General features: G+C 34.6%; 1 protein-coding gene across 3 annotated transcripts in view; it reads right to left on the bottom strand.

The window, feature by feature from the left end:
* Window positions 1-1054: 1054 nt before the first annotated feature.
* Window positions 1055-26169, bottom strand: part of VPS39_1 (Vam6/Vps39-like protein) — a 43195-nt gene continuing 18080 nt past the window's right edge. Inside the window, exons 5-14 of one of the 3 annotated variants that reach the window (XM_035733112.2) lie at window positions 22761-23072; window positions 16679-16915; window positions 15033-15461; window positions 12497-12893; window positions 9583-10136; window positions 6903-7123; window positions 5860-6085; window positions 3691-4075; window positions 2869-3014; window positions 1055-1450 (exon numbers count right to left, since the gene is read on the bottom strand). In XM_035733112.2, the coding sequence (XP_035589568.1) occupies window positions 1205-1450; window positions 2869-3014; window positions 3691-4075; window positions 5860-6085; window positions 6903-7123; window positions 9583-10136; window positions 12497-12893; window positions 15033-15461; window positions 16679-16915; window positions 22761-23072 (3153 nt within the window). In that variant the 3' untranslated portion in view covers window positions 1055-1204. Of the gene's footprint in view, window positions 1451-2844; window positions 3015-3690; window positions 4076-4853; window positions 5302-5859; window positions 6086-6902; window positions 7124-9582; window positions 10137-12496; window positions 12894-15032; window positions 15462-16678; window positions 16916-18684; window positions 23073-24445; window positions 24519-26169 lie in introns of those variants that run through there. The other 2 variants (XM_051215128.1, XM_051215129.1) reach the window with 2 other exon arrangements.

Raw genomic sequence — 26169 nt, 5'->3', positions numbered from 1 at the left:
TTATGTGAATGATGACATCGTAATTATTTGAATATTTTCTTTTAACCCGAAATGGTATCATTTAAATGATGATTTCTTCTTTTCATATACTCCCAGTATTTTATCAACTTGTGAGCATTATGAAAATAGATAGTACGGTATTGCGAAATTGTTTTGTCAAGGTCTTTATGAATCAGCAATTTAGACAGTTCTGAAGTGTGTGAAATGTCATATTATGATGGTAATATATCGGTTTTCTACAACCTGTTCCTAAAGTTATAGGGATCTTCACCCTTAAAAAAAAGACTGACCTGTATCCTAAACCATCAACCATCATATCAATTTCATATGATTATTCAATGGACAAGACATCTGATTAGTAGATATAAACGCTCAACGACTAACTCGACAGGTTTGTTAAAATTCATAGCAGATCATATACTGCAATTACGAAACATGAAATTACTCATAATCGAAACTTTATGAATGATTTCCTATGTACTTGTAGATTGGTGAGCATAGTAATTACCATCTAATTATTCTGTTATGGGTTCGATCTGAATCCAATTAAAGGATTTGTAAAAACAGAGCTATGGGTCACCGGTTTCTGAATTAACTGTTGGTAGTTGATGGAAGGTGATTGTTAATTAAATGGATATTGAACTATAACTCTAGTTGATAAATACAAAGTTTCCTAGATATGAGAGTTCAATACTATTCCCACCCATTTTCGTAAACAAAACAAGTGAACAAACTGCAACTTGGCTATCATGTACACTTCAAGGAAATGGAGTATAAGTTGAGTATATTAAGAATTGTGAATCTACAATTACAGAACATAAATCATTCGATGACTTTATAAATTGTGCGATGAAGTGTTTAATATATATTAAAATATTTGTTTTTCATCAGAGTATGGTTTGGTTCTTATTTTTAAGAAGTCTATCTATGTATTATTGATTTGTGTGAACTAAGGCTTGAAAAGTGATGATACTACCAAGGCAACTGTAACCCCGCATGTTTTTATGCTTATGAACAAAATAAAACTACACTGATTAGAAGAAATCAGTAATGTATTCAAAAAATATTGTAAATCAACGTGTATTGTAAATAAACAGATATCAATATACTATGATGTATTATTATAATTATTATGATTGTAGCATGAAATCAATAAGTAGTAAAGAAAATAACAAATAAAAAAATTCAGCATAAATTTTCTTAATTATTTTTTTCTTATCAAATCTTGACAACAACCATAATGTTCTAATTCATCACTTGTTGGTTGTCTAACAAAAGCACTATTACCAATACGTCGACGACATATTCGACAACGTGTAGATGATAAAATTGAAAAATGATTATTTGTAACTTTTATACGATCTCTACATGATGCGATTAATTCAGATTTTGCAGCATTTTCAAGAAAAACTAATTGATTCAATGTACTCTCTTGAGATATAAACATGTTCTAGATGTATCGTAGAAAAGAACAGTAACAAAAAGTAAACGCTTAGTTTTAAAATTTATAAATCAGAACAACAGTACAGATATCGAAGAACAATATGATAAAAACCCGTATATTTTGAGCACCGATAATGACATAGGTGGGTTAGGGATTTTTTTCTATCTCTATAGTTTGAGTAATGAGTTTCTTTTGGGCTAAAAACTAGGTCATGTAGAGATGTTCACCAAAGTTACGATAACAATAGAAGTTGATTGATAATAAGGACTGAAAGGTATAGCGCTGATTATTGTCTGATAACTGATTAATATAATTAATTCGGTTCTGATAAAGTTAAGTTACAGCTAACAGGTTGGCGAACTCCTTAAGTAAAAAACGTTACGCAGACCTAGGAATCAAATTTGTAAAACCAAGTTTGGCATTTAGAATGAGTGGAAAAATCTTGTTCACTTGAAACATAGGAAGAGATAATCCATGAATTAGATGAAGCTAGGTTGGGTAGTCGACTGATTCTGATACTGACCTGGAAACTCCCTATATACGGGCTCAAACTGGAACTTTAATGAAAAATCAAGTAACGAATTGAGAGTTGTATTGGTTAATCTGATCATTTATGTACTTACTTTACTTACTCCTGTTACTCCCAATGGAGCATAGGCCGCCGACCATCATTCTCCAACCCACTCTGTCCTGGGCCTTCTTTTCTAGTTCCATCCAATTCTTGTTCATTTTTCTCATGTCTATTTCCATTTCCCGGCGTAATGTGTTCTTTGGTCTTCCTCTTTTCCTTTGGCCTTGAGGATTTCATGTGAGGGCTTGTCTTGTGACGCATTCGGGTGCTTTCCTCAATATGTGTCCTATCCACTTCCAGCGCTTCTTTCTGATTTCCTCCGCTGCGATCTGGTTTGTTCTCTCTCACAGTAGGTTGTTGCTAATAGTGTCCGGTCTTGTAAATCAATAAATGTCGCATTCCTTAGAACTAAACATGCAGCTAATCATTTGACAGGACTGAACTTAGGAGCTGTTTATTAGTCGGTATCCTTGTTTGGTTAATTGTTCTTAAAGTCCTTTACACAAACATCTAATTTAGTAAGGTATAGTACAAACACCTTTATGCATTGTTAATATAGAATACATTGTGCATGATCGAAGTGTATTACACATTTAGTTACCCATCAGAAGCCTACCTATATATCAATCATTAAAATGTTGGAAATTGCCGAGTACTTTATATATCTCGGTAGTTGTTTGAATGTTGTTAAAATTAAAAGGAATAAATCATAAAAGCAATCGCCTTTTTGTCAAACATAAGCCCTATCTAAACAAGCTTACAGTGTAAAGTAATTTAAGATTTACTAACATGAAACCTGCAATAGAATTACTAGCTAAGCATAATGTATAAAATTATTGATAGTTTTGCATACCTTTAAGTAGTTCCCAACAGAACTCAAAGCAACGGTAGGTATGATTCGTATCACTTTGACAGGATCTACAAGTGTACTATATTGGTGAAGGATTTCAAGTGCTTTCTTTAGTTTCGGAGTAAATGATGTAGATTTGTTGGGAGATGCTAACAAAATACATACAATTAATTATTTAAGATACTAAATGTGAAATACACAATTTTAAACCAATAATTCAACTGGAAATGACAATTACACACACTAATAATAATAATAACAGCACTATTCGCTAGTGTTTATTGCTTAAGTATCTTATCAGTATAGGGTTGTTAAGATTGTTGAGTTTTAACTGAGATCCTGAACTGATCAATGTTAAATCACCATCGATAAGTATCTTATTTTGAATAACAACCATTTAGTCTAAAGCAACGTACAACCTGACATATGTAAATCAGTTTGAAGTGTCACACCACATAGTCACAGAGAAATGGAATTATCAAATGAAAAACAAATAATAATATCACTTAAAAGAAGAGATTGAGCAACGGAATAAAAGATGTACGATCATTTTCAAGCTTAGAATCGAGTGGAAGTCAAAGCATGAATATGTCTGTGCCACTACGAACGATTCTGAGCCATACGATTCAAAGACGCCAACCATTAGTTATGATAAACACGCGGACTCAAACACAGTAGTTAGTGTCTATACCAACAACCAATAGGTAAATATATATTAGAATAGAAATTGCAGGATTTTATCAGTCACCAGTTATCTATTAACTGTTTTCTTAATAGGGCAAAACAAACAGCTCCTTTGAATCAAGAACAAAACAACAAACTTACAAGGTAGAACGATGCCCAAAGAAGCAGGTTCGGTAGGATGTAAACAAATTTGTATAAGTAGAAAAAATATATCACAATCATTATTGGTCAGTGTTTCATTATGATGTTTACTAGTAACATTAATATTGTTGTCTATGAATGGTGAATTGGCCAATGAAGGAGAATTTCGCATATTTTGTGCATATGATAAAGATTTCTTGTCGATTATAGCACTACCACTACCATCACTATTACCATCACAGGCGCCAACACAATCTGTATGAACAATATCCGTATCTACATGTTCAACATTATTCAAATGATGTTCACCTTTTTGATAAACATTAATACAGTGAGTTACAGCTCTATTCCAATCATTTAGTAAATGAACCCAAAGTGAAAGAGCCTAGGAAAATTATTATAAATATAAAATATGTAAGTTAGGTGCGACTAAAAAAAATGCCTAGTTTGATTTGTATCACGATATCTTTTATTAAAATATAATATGATTAAATGTTTGTATACTTGATCATCTGCAGTGCCAACTCCTAAGTTATACTAACGTTTTCCGACAATTTAGGAATATTCAATTATTATCTGATAGTCGATTAGTGTCATAACCATAAAACTGTTTCTGCTAAAACTTACAATATGGATAACTAAATCACTATAAGCAAAGATGGGTGGTGGCTAGCAATGGAATCCAGGACGTGCACTTCGTCATATTTGGGACTCGTCAGATGGACGTACCCGCATCCCAAAGTTGATGTTCACTCCGGGACTCGAGCCGAGTGCCGTTCATTTCAAACACCATCGCGTTATCCACTCAGCTACTGAGTCCTGATAACCACTTGCTTGTGCAATGAGGTTTACTTTAAATTCACTTAGCATGGAGCGAACGGTACTGGATTCGAGTCCCGAAGTGAACATCAACCTTGACACGCAGGTACATCCAGCTGACGAGTCCTAAATAGGACGAAACGCGAGTCCTGGATTCCACTGCTAGCCATTATCCATCTTTGCTTATAATGCTTGTGAACTAAGGCAATGTGCACAGTATGCACATATGTCAATATGAGACTGATCAATTGCAGTCCTAAAATTCAATGGGAAGGTTCAAGTAAAACAATGCCAAATGAATTAAAATAACTAAATCGTTTTAAAAGTTTACATTATGAACTGACCTTCGTTAGACAACAAGGAAGCACTAGACAGCTGTTTAGTCCTAGGATATGACTCCTTAGCGGTGCACATCAATGACTCCACTGGAAAGTCAACTATAGAAACTTCAGATCTCGCAGGGAGCATTTGACCTTTAGACCATTATGAGTCAGTATCCAACCGTTCTCATTTAAACATAGGGTTAACAATCGCGTCTCATAGGAAATAACTTCGCTGCAAAATATCTAACCAAGAAAAATCATTCGAACAATTCAAACGCTGCTCTGAGAGTTGGACGGTCCGAATATAGAAGAAATAAGATACCTTATAGTAAAAGGTGAAATTCTTCGGAAGTCACGAAGCTGATGGCTATTTTGACAACCAGAGGAACAATTAATATCGGTACATGGAATGTACGGACAATATCGTAGATCGGGAGGGCTCTTTCACATAAAGAAATGCTTTATTAACCTATAAATATTAAAAATAACATATTTCTAGTTTCGCCACTTGAATATGTTATGAATACAAACTTTATATTGCCAAGTAATAAAGAGCACAGGTTCGACTAATTAGAAGTTTAGCTATTTGACCAATGATCTTCGCTTTAATCAATGACAAAACTGACTATCCACAATGACCAGAATCTTAATTTCTCTTGACCCAATGCATTACTTTTCATTTTCAAATAGACAGTTAGCTAGCTGATAAATATCAAATTGTTTTTTTCTGACTCAAAACCAATACTAACGCATCACATGTAAGGAATCTTGTTCTATGCATAAGTGGATTGTAAGGGATACAAAACGGAGTGATAGGTGAATAAATATTTAATCGCAATTTCAGTAAGATTAATAAGTTAAGTAAAATGTTATCACTAAAACAGTATGGAGTCACTATAGACCAATTATTGAATAATTATATATTGAAAATAGATAGAATAATTAACAGTCTAATAATTTCGTAAGTTTAATCTTTCTTAGATATGAATAAAAAATTAATCAGGACAGGATAATCTACATAACATACTTGTTCATGTTTATTTAACTTGGCCAACAGGAAAGCACGTTCCTCAAAAAATGCATCATAAGGACATTTAGATAATAGTCGACTAAAAGAATAATTTGCACCAGGATGTATGAGAAAACGCAAAAGACGTAGACGTAACCGTGCTACAGCTCCAGACTTCGGTTTTTCATCATTAACTTTAAATGCAAATGGTTTATTAGTCGGTTGTAATGATTGTGCTCTACGTCTAGAACAGAAAAAAACGACAACAAAAATGTAATTACTAAATGAATTGTAAAATGTAAATTTTTGGTAGTATTTATTACATGGGAACCCAACGTACTACTTGTAATGAATCAAATCAGATGAGACAGGAATCAAAACAGTGACTTCATAAGTAAAAGTGAATGTTCGAAATATTGATTTACAGTTTTACAGAATCACGTTTATATGTTAATGAAAATCAAACAGATCATACAATGGTAGTAAATGGGGACATTCTTGCCACTTGTAAATACATATGGGTTGTAACGATCGTTATTTGAGTCTTTCACGACGTGCATAGAAGCTGAACTGGAAGGTAAATCATAGCATATGCTTAGATAATTGTCAATTCTAATAAGATCCAAAGTTTAAAAGAGTTTCATAATTGCCTTTGAAGCATCCAGCATCAAATTGTATCCAAACGGTACAAAACTACTTAACATTTAGTCAATACATAGAGATTGATCATCCCTGGACTTCTAGAACATACAAATGTCATTATTTACTGAGAGATTGTTTGAAAATGAAGGGTCAAAATAATTGTGCTGTTAAAAACATTCTGTAATTAAATCAATTTAAGTCTATTATGAGAGACACTGAATTCGAATTCCAAGGTTAGGAGTATTTATTTTGAACTTCAGACAATCCGTGCTAACGAATATCACCTAGCATGATACAGTTTCACAACTTTCTGTCGATTTCCTTGGACAATTTAGCACTAATCTATTGATCCTTACTCATCATATGACAAACGCACGCACACAAACTATTGAAGCAGAGAAATATTTATACTAACTTACATCAATGCTACTGCGTAGCGTGTATGTATATCACATACATCAATATAAGAGGGATATTGTGGAATAGGGGGTAAAATATCTGGATCACAGATTTTTGAAGAATTGTCATCTTTAAATGAACTATTCATAAGTGAATTAATTAGTCGCGAGCGTTTAAAACCACCTTGATCAGGTAAAGGCCATAATGAATTTGTTAGCATATCTCTAAACTGATTAGAACGCTTTAAAAATAAAGGAAAAACAAGCAAATGAAAGAAATTATTTGAAAGAAGAAATGAAGAAGATAGTTATATGTTTATATGAGAATATATATATCGTCTTGGAATCAACAACAATAACAGACATATCATCAGTGATTAATTACATGTAAAAACTAATTAATATAATCAAGTTGAACTAATGCGTTTGAACAAAAAAGTTAGAAAATTCCCAACAAGTAGGACAAATACAAAGATGTAATGAATATTCAATGGTTTGTAGGCTCTCTTACTATTTAAATTGATGTTAGTTAGTTGCAAACACTAAATCTTCCAGATGAGAAAAAAACAAACATGTGTATAGATTATGAATGAAGTGAGCAATGCAAGGTGGTTGAAGGTAGTCAGTTTCAGACGTTACCACTGATTGATTCGCGGAGCAAATGATCTCCTATAGGACAAAGGTTAATCACTGAGTATTGGCCAATATCATATTTGTTTACTCCATAATACTCATCAAATTACATCGATCATGAATAAAAAGTAGTAAGTGAGACAATAACGTCTTAGTAGTTTATCAGTGAGACACCATCACAGAGGTTTATTAGCGTTTGCTGTGTTTCTTTTATAAAGACAAACTATGTTGAATTAAAATATAATAGTAAACTTGTACGAAGACTAAGAATTGCAGCTAAAAGATGGAAAGAACTTCTATAGTCCCGTCCTACTTTATGGCAGTGAAACATGGCCGGTAAGAGTAGATGATATTCGTAGGTTGCTAGTATTCGATCATAGGTGTCTTCGAAGCATTGCTCGTATATCATGGGACCATCGAGTAAGTAACATAGTTGTTAGGAAACGGGTACTAGGTAAGGATGGCAAATCAATTGATGAAGTAGTGAAACTTCATCAGTTGAGATGGCTGGGACACGTGTTACGTATGCCCAACGACCGACTACCTCGACGTGCTATGTTCAGTGGTATAGGGGTAGGTTGGAAGAAAGCTAGAGGCGGCCAAACCAAAACATGGCACAAGTCCATGAAGTCACTGACAAGTGGACTGAGTCATGTTGGTAGGTTGGGGACCACGAGATGATAGCAACCGATGGTTAGAGACCCTGAATGACATGGCTCAAAATCGTTTGCAATGGCGCAGGTGCATACACTCTTTGTGTTCTCCCAAATTCTAATCTTCTGAATCCTTCGTGTCCCTTTTTTTCCTCTTTCTAAATTTATTTCACTGGATTATACTCTTTAAATAACATCTCCAAACCCTAATCTTCCCGATTACTGCTTATACTCTTGCTACCTCTACCACTACAGGATTTGAATCGACAACTGCATCTCTGTGCTAATGTGGTGTGGCAACTCGAACTGATGTACTTACGTACGAAGTTCTACGTTGATACTGACTGATAGTTACCTGTTTTAACATAACAAAAGTGGATAAGTCTATTAATACACAAAGTATTGATATATGGATGATTTAAAGCTTCGTTTTGAAATGAAATTTAAACTGATTGGTGAGAACTGTGTTGTTTTTAAGTTTGTGAATTCCGATTTTCAGAATACATTTATAACTTACAGTTTATTGATTATCAGTATTACTGAATCATAATTCTATACTGATCATAGTTAAGCTCTTTGGAGTAGTGATTCTTTTTTTCAGCAAATTAACATACCTAAGCTGATGAATATATTTTTCAAAAAGACAAATATAGATTGAAAGTCATAATAAAAGAGTAGGGGGAGATAAGTCAAACAGTTTAGCGTAAAGTTGTCTAATGTGAAGCATAATTTTATGTAAGGACATTCTGAAGCAAAGAAACACGACTTTTTTTTCTTTAATTCATTAAGTGTTAATTTAACCACATACAAACAAAATAAATCGTTATTAACCCCTTTGTAGTTAAATAAAGAAAGGAAATTGCACTTCATGCCCATTGACACTCACAAAGAAGGTAAACTTGAGGTGTGTGAAGAGAAACTGTTAGTTGTTTATAGATTCTAACTTATGTCATTCAATATTAAAATAATAGATATTACTTATGAACTAGTAGAATCAAGATCGACATTTTGTTGGAATGAATTACTCAGAAGCATTGATCACTTGATGGTGAGAATTAACTGCGCAATATCATTTCACTTAAATTAATACATAAGACTCGGCTAATATACGAGTAACAATGTTGAGAATGGGTTCCTATCTACAGAGCTACTTAAACAAATCACAAACTGGGATACACAGCTTACATGGTTATACCTGTATCCTCGGGAATGATGGTGAGTGTGATCGAATTAATATCTAACATGTTCTGGCTCTTCATTTTTAGAAAAAAATCAATCGTTACACTTAAACAAAAGGACAATGAATCTATCAACATCAGTGACATGAAAATCTAAATTTTATATCCGATTGTGAAGGGAAAAAACACATGATATAACCAATTATTGTTTAAAAGGTAGTATACAAATTAACATACTTTTCCTGGAGACATAGATCCAGATTGCATTGAATCCAAGGACGATCCACATGACAACTGAGAAACACTTAGTATTTTAGATTTTAAAACATTACGAGGACTAGATCTATTTAATTTATGATCAAAGTTTCTTGGTGTACTTTGCTTTAATTCAGTATGATTATAATTCAAATGAGTAGCGCTAGATTTTGACTTCTCTATGACTTTCTCTTCTTTCTGGTGATCATCAGTGTTAAAATCACTCTGATTATCAGATTCATATTCTTTGGTTTTAATTTCATTACTATCTCCCTCTCCTTCTTCTTCTCCTTCATCTTCCTCTTCTTCATGACCGATTTGTTCTTCTGATTCGCCTTCATCTACTATTTCATTATCTTCAGTTACATCTTCATCTTCATCATAATAGTCATCGTCGTCAATATCAACATTATGCTGAACATTCCACTGTACAAATATAATTAATTCTAAATAAGGAATAATTAAGTGTGAAGCATATTGTTCCATATAATGTAATATTTGATTTCGATAATTCGAACAAAATACCGTGAATTGATCTGATTGAATAAAATGAAATAATAATAATATCAAATAGAGAAGTACAAAACTAATAACTATGGTACACTTTATGAGTTAAATGAAAAGAATATGACTATACTATTAGTAATAATAGTCAAAATTACATTTTAATTAGAAAATTTATTAAATGGTTATTAACAACAACTATTACAGGGGAATGTATATATCATACTTGGTAATTACAAATGAATAGTGAATTTTAATTTGATTCTTTCCAAAATTTGACTTTAATTGAACTTGGCAGTGTAAAACAAAATGTGGAATTAGTTTATTAAGCTAATGATTATTGATTTCGACTGCACATGTAAAAGCAGACTATCTGATAGGTTTGAGTAAATTAATCACAATCAATGATTGGAAACTGAATGATATGACTCAGAATCGTTCACAATGGCCCAGCTACATTCACTCTTTATCTTCTCAATCATGAATTATAGTATTCCTTTATATATACCTTACCACTTTGTCTTCTTAAATCATATTTGCAATGTTTAGCCCTTCTCATTGTCACCACTACTACATCATTCCGACCGCTTTTACTATTCATTTTGCTAATTTTATCTCATTGTGCTAATACGGTGTGTAAATTCGGCTCAAGTTTCACGAAGGCCGGTTTGATACCTGGTCGAACAATCATAAAAATACATTCTACGAGACATCTCATATCTCAACACATATGCATATTCATAAAAGTGAGATCTTTTACTAGGAAAGCATATTGGTAAATCGCTTGGATATAATTAGTAACAGGTTCACAAATAAAAAATAATCACTTTCTAAATCGTACAAGGTATAATACTAATAACAGAAACGTTCAGATAACAAGCTAGTTGAAGAAAACGTCAATAGTATAACAGATAATGAGCTCGATAGTACTGAGAATTCTATACTTTTAGGGAGACACCAAAAAGTGAAACAGTTCACAGCTGTCAAATTCTCTATAATTTACGATTTCTTCATTAATCGTCATGAGTAAATGCAACAACTTATTTTTGATATAAAGTGGTTTAGCTTAGTGGTTAATTCATTGAATTTTCAACCACTTGGTTGCAAGTTCGAATCTAGGTCAGTTACGACAGAGAATAAAGACTAGCAGTAAAATTAGCAATAAACATATGTAAACATGCTTCAATTTGATTTTAAAACAAAAACTAACTGATTAACCGGTATTAATAGAATCCACGCAAGTTTATATTCTACTGACTACAACTCCAGCTTTTAAAAGGTTATTTATTCTTTTAAACACGTACATATTTGCATGAAAGGGGGTCGAAAAATATATGTGCCATACAAATCATTGGATTTATGTTTGGGCTGGGAAACTACCCAGGTGACCAAAGAGAAGGAGGTGGTCTTCTAAGGGGACCACTCCTCTACCCTTTGATATAGAGGTCTAAGCCATAAGGTAGTGGGGCAACGTTAGATGATGCAGTTCCATAGTAACCGATGACAGACAGTAAGTGCATTCTACATTTGTTCCTCCAGGATTCTGGAGCCTACGTGAACTATTGGTTTGAAACTAGGATTTTCCAACCCCCTTAGATGAATTCTCCGTACCTATGAACTCGGTTTAAGCACCGGACATTCACTTTTAGTCCTCTTAACTTCGAAAACAACACCCTCATCACGGGAAGGCAGTGAGTAGGACTTTCCTAGTGATGGCAATATAAGCGTGTCCATATGAGAATATTTCGAGAGGGAGAGCGGACTCTTTCCACCCTCGGTCGTACCAAGGCATTTAAAGAGATAGGTTCATTAGGTAGTTATGCCGAAAACATTTAGAGTATATTTAAACGAAATTACATCAAATGAATGTTTCCTGGTAAATATTTGTACCAATAATAGTTACTAAAGTGAAGCGAGTATAAAGCAGACGAATGAGTGCTTATTACTATTTTCGTAATGTTCCTGACATTTGGAGGTAACAAACTGCAATTAATGGCGTGGTCTGTTGATATGTTATCAAGTATAATGGTTACACTCAATAAGTCGGTTAAAATCATTTCAAAACAGTACATAAGTTAGCTTGAAATCTTTCCACCAATTATCACACCTATTTGAGTTGAGTATTAACAATCATGATCATGTAACAAAACTAGTTAAGATGTTACTAAACTCATAAATTAAATTATGTAGATGAAAATCATACAGCATTCTGATTGTCTACTATCTGAGCAAAAGCAGTGAAATATTCTTAAATACATTATATACAAATACTTTCTCTGTCTATCATATACATCAAGATATTTATGTAGCCTTTAGTTTATGTTAAAGTACAGAAATTTTTAGATAAAAATCATTGATTTATATAATATAAATAAAGGTAACTTGCTCACACCTTTTTTATCTTTATCATATAATGTTGTACTGAGAAGAAATTCAGATTGATATTTCATGGTAAGTTTCCGTTCCCAATAGTATAGAATACGTATCCAACTAATTGGATGATAACGTAGTATATAATTTTTAGAATAGTCAAGCAGTAGATTCAAGTGTGAAGCATTTAAATAATGTATGAAATAATGAATTATACGTTTTGGATGACCGATCTGTTCAATTAATCCAGGATTATAATTGTTTTCTAAGGTAATGTTAAGTGGAAGTTTAGAATTTGAATTTGATTCTGTCATGGTTATTGCATACCCTGTTTGCTTCATACGTATGATATTGAATTGTTGTAGAATAGATAATGCTTCTTGATGTAATCCACGTGATTGATATAACATTATTAATTCCTTCATTATTGAAAATAAGGTTAGAATTGAAAGCAATAACAGACGAAACAACAGATGAAAGAACTGAGTTCACAAAAAGCCTTATTTTACAAAATCAAGGATTCATCAATCTTATGCTCTCCATAATGCTCCCCATTTCAGAATAATAAGATTTAATTCATCTTAGTTGACATTATTCAAAATATTACTGAAATTCTTCAGAAGACAGATTCTTCTTTCATTGCTTATGCATTTCACATAGTGTTTTCAACCCTACATTATAGTTAAAATCGTATGCACAGACAACTTTACTAAACTCGGTTCATTAATGATTACTTAGATGGAAAACCAAACATTAAAAGGCACAGTTTACATACGTTCGACGTTTCTATCAACATTGAATGTAGATAATTGATCTAGTCTTAAATTATCAATGCAGTTTTTATGTCACCACTGAAGCTTTTGATACAATAGTAAGGAACAGTTGAATAAAAATGCATATCGCCAATATATAGCTATAAGCTGAGTGATCAACTACATTGCAAGCAAAGACAAGTGTAAATTCACTTGGTATTGTTTGCTCGAATCCTATTTGAATTTAAACTTCACCCCATTGCACAAAAAAGTAGCTATCAGGACTCAGTAGTTAAGTAGAGAACGCGATGGTGCTTGAATCGAACGGTACTGGGTTTGAGTCCTGGAGAGAACATCAACTCTGGGATGCAGGTACATCCAGCTGACGAGCCCCGAATAGGAGGAAACGCGCGTCCTGGATTCCACTGTTATCCATCACCCATGTTAGCTAGTAAAGACGAATGTGTTCTGACGCTAAGTGGTTAATAGTTTATGATCCAATATTATTTTAGTTAGAAAATATGAATATCTCAATTTTGAATCGACGGTTGAATGATATTGTTCTCTTTAGGAGACAGCAAGGCCTCTGGTTCGACATTACATATCGACCGCCATGATCAGAAATCTTGTCTTACTGTTGTAACGTGTGAGACTGCAGGTTTTGATAATCAGCGTTTTATCGATCGATCACAGTAGCCTTGGACAAGGAAGACGACAAGAATAATGGAACGCCGTCGCAACCCAGTCGTCAAACTACAAGTAGATCCCAGAAAGAAATCTTATTCGGGGGAGGTGTTGGGTCGGCTTCCGGAGAACTTCAACGGAGCCTCCAGAGGCCCAAAAAGGAGCCGGAGGGCCCTAGCCAATCAAAGTATGATGGAACGTTCGAGAATTCCAGCGTGGCGTGCTACTATTGGTCGGTAGCATAATATGACGTTAACGGATTGGCTGAAATATGATGTTGATTTAACAGACGCCAACATCTATAAATACCCTTGATTTTCTGTACTAGAATGAACCTTGGGATAAAGTGTTTTCTCTCATACTTGTGTCTTCTTTCTGGAGTTCAAGTCGTTGTGTAGTTCTAGTCTGCGGGTTACGGGAATAGCTTAGGATTCGTATATAGCGTTCAACCTACACGACTTATCACTTACACTCATTTAACAGTAGTCATTATTCACTGTTGAATAGACCGTATTTTGGTAAATAGGTATTTGAAGGGGTTTTTGTGGAGATTGTAGTAATTTCAATAGTTGAGATCATGAGTCAATTGAATCTAGACCACCACGGAAAACCTGGAAGCACTGGACGACCGTTCCGTCCTATTGTGGGACTCCTCAGCAGTGCGCACCCACGACCCCGCCTCGAGGGATTCAATTTGTTTTACGTCAGCAAATATTGAACATTATTAATCGACTGGTTCAAACATTAACTTAACTGGAATGAACTTATGAAAAATACGACCAACAAATAAAACTTTAGAAAACCCATTAAGCAAACTATATATCATATGATAATAAGGTGAGTTCCAAACGTTCTAATGGGAAATCATATTGGGAGTAAGACGATTACCACTTGTATCACTAAATAATCAAGTTGGAAATATCATTGGATTTCACCCTAATTGTCGAAAAGTGTAACATAACTCACAAGACCTGAAAGTTTTGGGTTTGATAGCTAGAGAGGCTAAGGGTGTTGCTTACTACCGAAAGGTCCAATAATACTAGGACAAAATATTCCCCATCATTATTAAAATTATCAATTGCCCAGACCAATAATTAAACTAAAAATAAAAATAACACCTACGTGATAACGTTTATGTTCCAGTAATGTTTTAACTGACTCATCAAGAATACATGCATTTTCTTGACGTAATAATGGTGCAACACGAGCTGTATTTGTTGATAAATAACATTTTAATAAACTTGTATCAATTAATTCTAATAATTTAGTATATGACACAATCATTCTACTTCTATCTTTAATGGAATAACATTCAAATTCATTTGTGATAGTGATTTGTTGTTGTTGTTGTTGTTGATAGTGTTCATTTCTACTATTTAATAATTGAGATTTTTGAGATTCTTCTATCATTGTGGAATTGAATAGTTTCGATGATTTTATCAATGATTGGATATTGTTTGACTGTTGATTTTTTTTAAATAAACGTCTCCATGTTAATAAATATGTAATTAATGGTTCAAATGCATTAATCATTTCAGATGAACTAATAATCTTGTGAATGAAAAGTTATTTTAAAAAAAGAGAGGAAATAATGAGAAAAAAATGTATCAGAAGGGGTTTTGTGGAGATTGTAGTAATCTAAACAGTTGAGATCATGAGTCAATTGAGGCTAGACCACCATGGAAAACCTGGAAGCATTGGACGGCCGTTTCGTTCCAGTATGGGACTCCTCAGCGGTGCGCATCCACGACCCCACACCCCGTGGGATTCGAACCCAGGACCTACTGGTTTCGCGCGCGAGCACTTAACCACTAGACCACTGAGCCGGCACCCAATGGTGTTAATGTCTAACTTCAGTGGTCTAGTTCGTTAAGCGTCTGGCGCGAGACTGACAGGTCCTGGGTTCGAATCTCGCGGGGTGCGGGGTCGTGGATGCGCATTGCTGAGGAGTCCCATACCGGGACGAAACGGCCGTCCAGTGCTTCCAGGTTTTCCATGGTGGTCTAGCTTCAATTGACTCATGATTTCAATCAGTGACATATGGATTTAACATAAACATCTAGTGAACGAAATTTAGACTTTAAAATGATATGGGTTTATAGACTCAGATGACTGACTCAATCACGCGTAACTCAGCTTCACAGTCTGAGTTAACCAGCCCGTGATTAGTGGAAACATTGAAGCTTGATCGATAGAATTTGATCGACACAATAAAGGACTACAAAGACATGAGGTTGGTTACTAATTAATGATCAAACGGTTGGAAGTAACCATTCGAAAGTCCAAATTAGTGATAACAAAGAATAATTAAATTAACGATAACTCTACTTTACAATACAATATATGAATAAAGCCAGTAGTATTCAGTCATTTTCACTGACCTACTATGTTAATGGTAATCTAGAAATCAGACAGCTATTCAGATGATAGTATTAGCCATAAGGATTCGAAAACCGAAGCTTTCTTAAAAGAACTACCTCCATGCTTACACAAACCAAACTAATGATCGAATACCACTGGGGTAGTTAATACGCACCGATAAGGAGCTCCATACTAGGATAAAATAGCTTTCTAATGCTTTTTGGTTTATGCTGGTTGATTAACTATGGCCAATCCATGATGTAAATAGTAAAATAAAACAACTTTCATAAACGTCTCATATTGATATTTATTTTAGATTTAGCTGTATACTATTTGATCATTATTTTTGAACATATAACTGTGAGAAATGTTATTTTTCAGAAAAAAGTGTTAAGACATTAACTTACTTTGATATCACAAGAATGTTCTATTTGATGTTGTTCTTGTTCAGATAACATACCAGGAAATAAACCAAGTACATGTATTGGATTAATTAATTGTTCAGTGAATAGATTTAATGCCTCTGAATACTTTTTTTCATGATATAGATAAATTGCATACAATATAGTAATTTGTAATGTTTCCACAGGATTTTGACCACTATATAATGAAGTTTTGGCTAAACAAATAGCCAATTCAAATTCCTAAATAAATAAGATAATGTAGCTGAATATAGTTAACATTTAATGCACATTATGGAAGATTATAATCAGTAGAATATTATAATGTTATCATTTTGCACAAGATCCACAGTAATCTAAAAACAATGATACTACCTAAGTATTAAACAAATAAAAAAAATATTATTAGTACACTTATACTGAGGTCTCTCAACAAAAATACTAATCATACAAATATATGATAAGTGATATCAATCCATAAATTCATTGATTGTTGGAATATATAATTTTGATAAATACAAACTATCTGGTATGGTTTCTTGCGATTATCGAAGCAAATGGTTGGAGATGATGGGTGATATGATATGCATTTATTCTTTCACTTATAATAATGATTGTTTTTATCCTATGTAATCTTTTCTTTGTTCTCGAATCATATCTTTTATATACAATATTTTCTATTACTACTGTCACTACTTCTCTGACATTAATTTTGATAAATTCATCTCACTGAGCTGATGTGGTGTGGCTACTCGAAGCAGTATATATATTTTCCGAGGTTTAGGTTGATTATGGCTGGTTGAATGACCAAGTTTGATTAATTTACTCGACCGTGATGGTTAATTTTTTGACGTGAAAAAGCTAGTTATACCAGCAAACTTTTAAAATAGAAGCAGATGAGATCAAGCTTAGTAATCTACATCAATAATGTAAACAGTAAATCGTAGTTTAGAAAGTCTAGTAAAGAATGGTTTAAATTGTTAGGTCGTATTTTTCATAGGGTGATCTCAGATGAAGTGTCATTAAAAATCAGAGAAAACTGGGCTGTTGTTTTGTTTTAGTGTGAGATCTATGGGGATTGCGCACCCATGACCCCACCAGCGATTCAACTCAGGAACCTTCAGGTCTCGTAGCACACACTTAACCATTCGAACCATTTGATGGGCAACTTTAATCAACGTGACATGGAGTAACGATCATCCGATCCCATTACTAGCAACGGTTTCGCTCCCGACATGTTTGAACTGCATCAGTCGCTGTTGAGAATATCTCCATCAGGACGAAATAGCTGTTCAGAGTTCATAGGTTTCCAGTTGTATCATAAATGAAATTAATTTATGAGAAATATAACCTACAACAAGAGTATGTGATGACTAAAATTTTTTACTGAAATTCGAAAACCCATCTACCATTAATAAACTCTCAGAGTCCAGTAAAGAATATAATCGTATCATAAACAGTAAAGTAAGCGGTTCTATCAAAATCTGTCTTTAAATAAATTTACCAAAAAGATGAAGAAATCAGTATCAAACAAACAAGATGATTAATTGAAGTGTTTGTCGGTTCAAGGAAAGTAGAAATGAATGCTACATGTATTATGAAGACTGTTTTTACAAAAGTACAATCAAGTATCCAAACTTTTCTTTTCATACAAACTTAAAGTATATAATGACATAGTCTGCTAAAAATGAGATACAGTACATTCTATACTTCTTATAAAGTAAATATAACATCGCCGAACAATTTTGTGGTTTGGAAATAACGATGAATACTAATATCTTACATTCCGCGTGAAAGAATTAACCATAATTTAGCAGGAAATAATGAACTATTATAATGGAACTTGAAGGTCTTTCATAGAATATATACCCCTTACCATAGAAGATAGAACTTTAAGATATTGAAATATTATGACAAGAGTGTTATTATTAGTAAACAAGATAGAAAATTACAATTTGATAGTTTTAAACTTCAGTATATATTCATTATTGTAATTATTTAATGTATATTAGTGCAGAACTAAAAACTTGAACAAAGTGTTTGTTCAATGGTCATTTGTTTCAATTGGTCCTTCGAACTAAAAACTTACTTAAGGTTTATTCATTTGATAATAATTTAAGTAATGGTTAGTAGTTGACATCCGAAAAGTTTAGATTAGGTTTAGAATTTGTTTATATGTCATATAAGAGAGTTAACTCCTTCTGTAGCTCTTCTAGAAATATCCAAACCCAGGTAAAGGGAGAGGGTTCGGCAAACCCATCCCATAGAAAAAATCTCGCTAAAAAGCGTCAACCAGATGAAACATATTAAACAATTTAAACTCTGCCCTCCGAGTTCAAGGAAGAATTGTGATGCATCATGATGAAAGCCGAGATTTTTCGAAAGTCACAAGACCGATGCCCCTTCTAACTAAAAAAACAACTTATATAGGTACATGGAATGTCCGGACAATGGGAGACCGGAAAGACCAATCAAATAGCTATAAAAATGAAGAGATACAACTTGGCAGTGCTCCGAATCAGCGGAACCCATTGAATCCAAACTGGACAATAAAGGCTAGATACGGGAGAGATGCTGCTGTACTCTGGTCACGAAGAGGAAAATGCGTCGCACACACAGGGAGTTTCTCTGATGCTGTTCACACAAGTACGAAATGCACTTATAGGATGGGATTCCAGGATCATCAAAACACCCTTCAAAACAAAGGAGAGAATTACGAAGAATGTTATCCAATGTTATGCACCAACAAATGACAGCAATGACGACAATAAAGATCAGTTCTACAAGAGGCTGAACTCGATCATAGCAAAGTACCCAAGAAAGGATCTCATCATCCTGATGGAAGACCTGAATGCCCAAGTCAGAATGGACAACACGAGATATGAAGATATCATGGGACGACATGGACTGGGAGACAGAAACGAAGATGGGGAGAGATTTGCAAATCTGCGTGCATTCAACAAATTGGTTATAGGTGGCACAACATTCCCACAGAAACGCGTACACAAAGCTACATCATCGGATCACACTAAACAGAACCAGATCGAACATATTTGCGTCACTTAAATATCCATAAGATCAATGGAAGACGCGAGAACTAGGAGAGGAACTGACATAGCTTCAGATCATCACCTGGTTGTGGCCAAGATGAAAGTGAAGATAAAGAAACACTGGAAAACTGGAGGAACAGCATTACAAAGGTTCATTACAGCCTTCCTTCGACATACTGACAAACTCAACGAATTCAAAATAACTCTCAACAACAGGCTCCAAGCCTTACAGGATCTACTCGAAAAAGAATAAACGACAATGAAGGACAACTGGAAAAGCAAAAAAAACTCGCTCCAACATGTCAGGAGGTTCCGGATCGCAAGAAGCATAATCATAAGGAATGGATCTCTACCGAAACCCCAGACATGATTCAAGAAAGGAAGAACAGGGAGATAGCAGTTAAGAAAAACCGAACAAGAACAGAGAAAGCCAAGGCACAAGCCGAATACACAGAAGTAAACAAGTAAGTGATAAGGAGCATTAGAGCTGACAAACAGACCTAGCGACGACAGCGGAAAAAGCTGTAAGATAAGGAATCATGAAACAATTATATGACACAACGTAGAAACTGGCAAGCAATTACGGTAAACCAGAGAGACCGATCAGGGACAAAGAAGGCAAGATTATAACCGAGATTCAAGAACAGAGGAACAGATGGGTGGAATACTTCAAGGACCTCTTGAATAGACCAGCTCCAATGAACCCACTGGACATCGAAGCAACACCTACAGACCTTCCTATAGATGTCACTTCACCAACGATCGAAGAAATCAGGATGGCCATCAGACAAATCAAGAGTGGAAAAACAGCAGGACTTGACTATATACCACCTGAACCATCGAAGTCAGACATAGAAGTAACTGCAAACATGCTCCACGTTCTAGTCAGGAAGAACAAGTGCCGACAAACTGCAAAGAACGACACCTCATCAAAACACCAAAGAAAGGAAATCTGAGGAAATGTGAGAACTACAGAGGAATCACACTACTGTCAGTGCCAGGAAAAGTTTTCAACAGTGTTGCTGAACTGGATGAAAGACTCAGTAGATTTCTAGTTTCGTGATCAAGAGACCGGATTCCGTAAGGATCGGTCGTGCACAGACCAAATCGCAACACTATGGATTATCGTTGAACAATCAGTTGAGTGGAACTCGTCACCATACATCAAATTCATTGACTATGAGAAGGCATTTGAAAGTGTGGACAAGAGGACCTTATGCTAAATTCTTCGACACCATGGTGTACCTGAGAAAATCGTCAACATTATCCGGAATTCATACGACAGACTACAGTGCAGGGTCGTGCATGGAGGACAGCTCACGAATGAATTCCAAGTGAGGAACGAAGATAGACAAGGCTGCTTACTCTTCCCCTTCCTTTTCCTCCTGGTGGTCGACTGGATTATGAAGACCTCGACATTTGAGGGGAAGCACGAAAAGCAGTGGACAGCTTAGATGGAACTAGACAACTTGGACTAAGCAGATAACCTGGCCCTCCTATCCCATACACACGAAAAAAATGCAGGTCAAGACAACCAGTGTAGCACCAGCCTCGATAGCAGTAGGCCTCAAGATACACAAAGGAAAGGCAAGATCGTCAAATACAACACGGAGAACACCAACCCAATCACACGTGATGGAGAAGTTCTGAAGCTCCACATACCTGGGCAGCATCATCGATGAACACGGTGGATCTGATGCAGATGTTAAGACAAGGATTGGCAAATCAAGGTCAGCACCACCCAGTTGAAGAACATATGGGACTCAAAACAACTGTCAGCCAACATCAGTCAGAATCTTCAATAAGAACATCAAGACAGTTCTACTGTGGGGAAATACAACAACCATCATCAAGTATTTATAAAGTTATCTACATAAGATACTCGATATCCGTTGGTCGGACGCCATCAGCAACAGCTAATATTTATTTATTTGAACACATAAATATTGGTACAAAAGAGGCACCGAATACACAAGTCACTTGATTTGTGTATGGGTTCGGATAGTGCCCGGATGCCCAGACCGAAGCAGCAACAACCTATTGTGGGAAAAGACAAATCAGCTTCTAGAAAAAGATGAAATTAAAAAAAGATGTTGGAAGTGGATACATTACGGAAATCACCAAACTGCATCACGAGGCAAGCCCTAACATAGAATTTTGGAGGGAAATGGAAGATAGGAAGGCCGAAGAATAAACTACTTCGGGAATTGGAAGCAGACATGAAAAGGATGAATAACAACTGGGAGGAACTGCCCAGGATAGGATTGGATGGAGAGTGCTGGTGAGCAGCCTATGCTCCTCCACGAAGGGTAACAGGCATAAGTAAGTAATAAGAGTTGAAATGCTTTATTAGATAACAGTCGTTTAAGACAATAGAAAATAAAAAGAATGTATGTATTGTGCACTTTAATTTTATCTTGCTTTGGATCACAATCATCAAAATCTAGTAGCGTAAATTTAGAAATATATAGGCCATTATTTTCTTTTTAAAATACTTTATCATAAGGTGTTATTATTACCTAAACACAATGAACATAATGACCAATTTATAACAATGTGAATATAATTCTATGTAATTTTTTTTAAAGTACGATGTTTACACACTTTTATAAGAATTCAATTTAACTGATCGATTTCTTTTATGTATGTATGTGGTGTATGCTAATTATGTCGACAGACACCAAATGGAAGTGAAAACCCTGGTAGCAGAAGGCTAAGAAGTTGGAGAGAATGGAAAGAAATTGCGAATAGGAAGAACCATATAGAATGTGAAAGACAAATGGTGGAAATTTGCAAATGAAGTATTCAATGTATAGTCCTCATATTTTATTACAACATTCTTTAATTGCGTATTAAATACATAAGTTGCCCCACTTGTATATTAGACATGCAGAGATAAAAATACTGACATATTGAAGCTGGTTAGAATTCCTACTCTTAAATTATACAGTTAGCTAATTACACACCTTTATATACACTTACAGATATAAATACCATCTCTAAAAGCAGACAATAATGATTTTAATAACATTGTTTACCTTTTTTTCAACTAAATTTTGAATAAATTTTAATCTGTTCGCTGATAATATAAGCCAAATTTCATTACCGCTGTTATTTTTACCACGTACAACAGAAGAAGAATCATTATTGATCGATTCTGTTACAGTAACTTTTTGTTGATAAGAAAAAGAATCTGTAGAGAAAAGTGTATTAGTTGTAGGGGCAGGAGCTGTGCTTGCATAAAACCATCCACATTTTGAATAACACATTGATGTAACACGAGTTATAGCCAATTGTTGGATTAATTTATTAGGATTTAAAATACGAATTTCCAATGTATTATCCATAGTCTAATAGAATAGAAAAAGAAAATATTAGTTGTATTAAGAAATATATTTTAGCTTAACGGTAAACATAATTCAAATGGATATGAGCTTCTGCATTCTGTCTTAAATTATGCTGTTGAAGCCCTATATTCATTTGTTGGGGTTTTAACGCGAATACATAGTCGGTCATTTCATGCATTGACGCAATGTATTAGATATGCAGCTCCGAAGATTCTTCTAGCCTCCTATCTTAGTCACCAATGTAGTTTACGGTATAAGATGGTTCAGATAGATATATCTTATACCTAACTAATATGCACTAACAAAACTAGATATGAAAGAAGTAAATACAAACATTTTTTATTTTATTTTTAACACATAGATATTGGTACAAGGAGGCACCAAATACATATGCACCACACAAATTTCATTCGATATGTGTGAGGGCTGTGATACTGACCGGGTGCCCAAACCGAAGCAGGTGGTTTTCTTAGGGGGCCACTCCCCGAGCCTTCGACCTAAAGGTCTGACCCACAAGGCAGTGGAGCATCGTAAGGAGATGCAATCCCATGGAAGCCGGTGACCAACGATTGGTTCATACGCCATTTGTTCCCTCAGGACACTGAAGCCCATGTGCACCATTGGTTTGGAATTCGGCGAAAGCGCCGGACATTCGCTTTTCGTCCTCTCATTTTCGTAAACAACACACCCGCCACGAGAAGGCAGTGAGTAAGCAGAGACTATATACGCGTGTCCATGTGAGAGCATTTCGAGAGGGAGAGCGGACTCTCCCCACTCTAGGCCGTACCAGGGCGTTTGGGGGCAAATACAAACAAGGAATATTACACTTTTCTAACCAATTGACACACTTTAAAGGGAGACACTCACGGTAGTAGTGAACGAAATACGTTGATCAAAGTGATACATTTTCCACACGATACATAAACCTCAACTCCATAAAGTACATTTTGAATAATATCCTAAAATATACTTGATAATACAATTCACCCACTACATGATAAACACGATTATTTCTTATATTCAAAGTTGTTTCAACTAGACTTTTTATTTGGAACACTTGAGAATGATTCTGGTTAGTTCATCAAATTCATGTAGAGTGACGGATAAGTGATAAATATACAACAAATACGAAGTTATCATGTTTGCAAAATTCAAAAACCTATAACTTACCATACATTGTAATTGTTGAAAACATAAGTAAACAAAAAATTACATGACTATATACAAGAATATGACCCCAAATCAATATGACTGGAAAATTATTTTTATTAGATTAAAAAAGATAAGTTCATTATGCACTCAACTGAATCTATAAGCATAGTAGTTGAACCCATGGAACTAATGAATTGTTTATTATGAGAAATAAGGTAACTTACTTCAGGGTGAAGATTAATTTTCTAGCATTTGAGATTTATTTATTGAAGTTACACACCTCAGTTATTTTCATTTCTGTTAGATTAGAGTGAATAATTGGTAGAAATCGGACATTTAGAACTATTTTACGAAGAATTATTATGTATATTCTCATTGTGTAATTATTAAATAATTGGTTTATGGTTTTTTTCATATCGCTCATATTGAAAGCTTTCATTTCATTCACAAACTGACATCACACTTTTTTTTTACCTTTCCTAGATTATTGTTAATTGATTATGTACCTAATGATCAGTTCTGTAATACATTAAAGTTATTTATGTACACTATTATTTCTTATTTGTGGTGAGTAGCCCCCAAATGCCCTGGTATGGCCGAGAGTGTGGCGAGTACGCTCTCCCTCTCGAAATGCCCTCACATGGCCACGCGTATATAGTCTCTGCTTACTCACTGCCTTCTCGTGGCGGGGCTTTTGTTTACGGAATTGAGAGGACGAAAAACGAATGTCCAGCGCTTAAACCGGGTTGGTGGACATGGAGAGTCCACATACGGGAGTTGGAAAACCCTGATTCCAAAACAATGGTGCACATGGGATCCAGTATCCTGAAGGAACAAATGGCGTGTAAACCCATTGTTGGTCACCGGCTACCATGGGACTGCATCTCCTTACGTTGCTCCACTGCCTTGTGGATCAGACCTTTAGGTCGAAGGCTCCGAGTGTGGCCCTCTGAGAAAACCACCTGCTTCGGTTTGGGCACCCGGTCAGTATCACAGCCCTCACACATATCGAATGAAATTTGTGTGGTGCATATGTATTTGGTGCCTCCTTGTACCAATATCTATGTGTTAAAATAAATAAATGTAATTAGTGAATAAAATCTTCAGCTTTTCAGTTAGAAAAACAATCTAACAATAAAAGATAAATTTCTTTGTGGCCTTTATGGTCTAATTGGCTACTGAGAATAGAAAGAGTTACAGGATCAATAGAAATTAAAATTTCTGGTCATGATTCATGGTTATCAGTAAGATCAGAATACAGCAAAGCGTTCATAAGCAGATTCTATGGTCTCGTGAGCAGTATAAAGAAATTTGAAATTGACAACAATTTTCGGACACTAATCAAAGGAAGTGAAATTGCTAACTTCACAATTAATGAATACCTACGTTAGTAAGATGATAAGTTTATTCCTGAACAAATGTTTAGGACTTTTACTAGTAATGTTATGATTGATTGTATGAAGTAATAACATGCAAAACTCATTATAATCGTTGGTATACCAACTAATTTTTGAAAACAAATTAAATATTTCATGTTTTTTGAATCAAATCAAGTCGATCAGACAAGTGTATAATGAAAAATCCTAATGATTAAATTTATTCATTTAATATTTAAACTGAAATAATGAGGATATCATAGTTATACTCTTGATAGTACGAGCCAATAAGAAATGTAGATTTTGTCTTTGATTATTAAATCCCCAAGTTTTACACAAATTCAATATTTCTACATTATCATTAATATTTCTACTGTATGGCGAACTACTACAACAATCATCAAAAAAGTAAACTATTATCTACGCAAGATACTCTGTATTCGTTGGCCGGATACCATCAGCAACAACCTACTGTGGGAGAGAATAAACCAGCTCACACCTGAAGAGGAAATTAGAAAAAGATGTTGAAAGAAGATAAGGCACACACATTGAGAAAATCATCAAACTGCATC

Source organism: Schistosoma haematobium, chromosome 2 (genome assembly GCF_000699445.3).
Source record: "Schistosoma haematobium chromosome 2, whole genome shotgun sequence".
NCBI lineage: Eukaryota > Metazoa > Platyhelminthes > Trematoda > Strigeidida > Schistosomatidae > Schistosoma > Schistosoma haematobium.
Note: the sequence above shows the minus strand (reverse complement) of the source record. Positions and strands in the feature narration are given on the sequence as shown.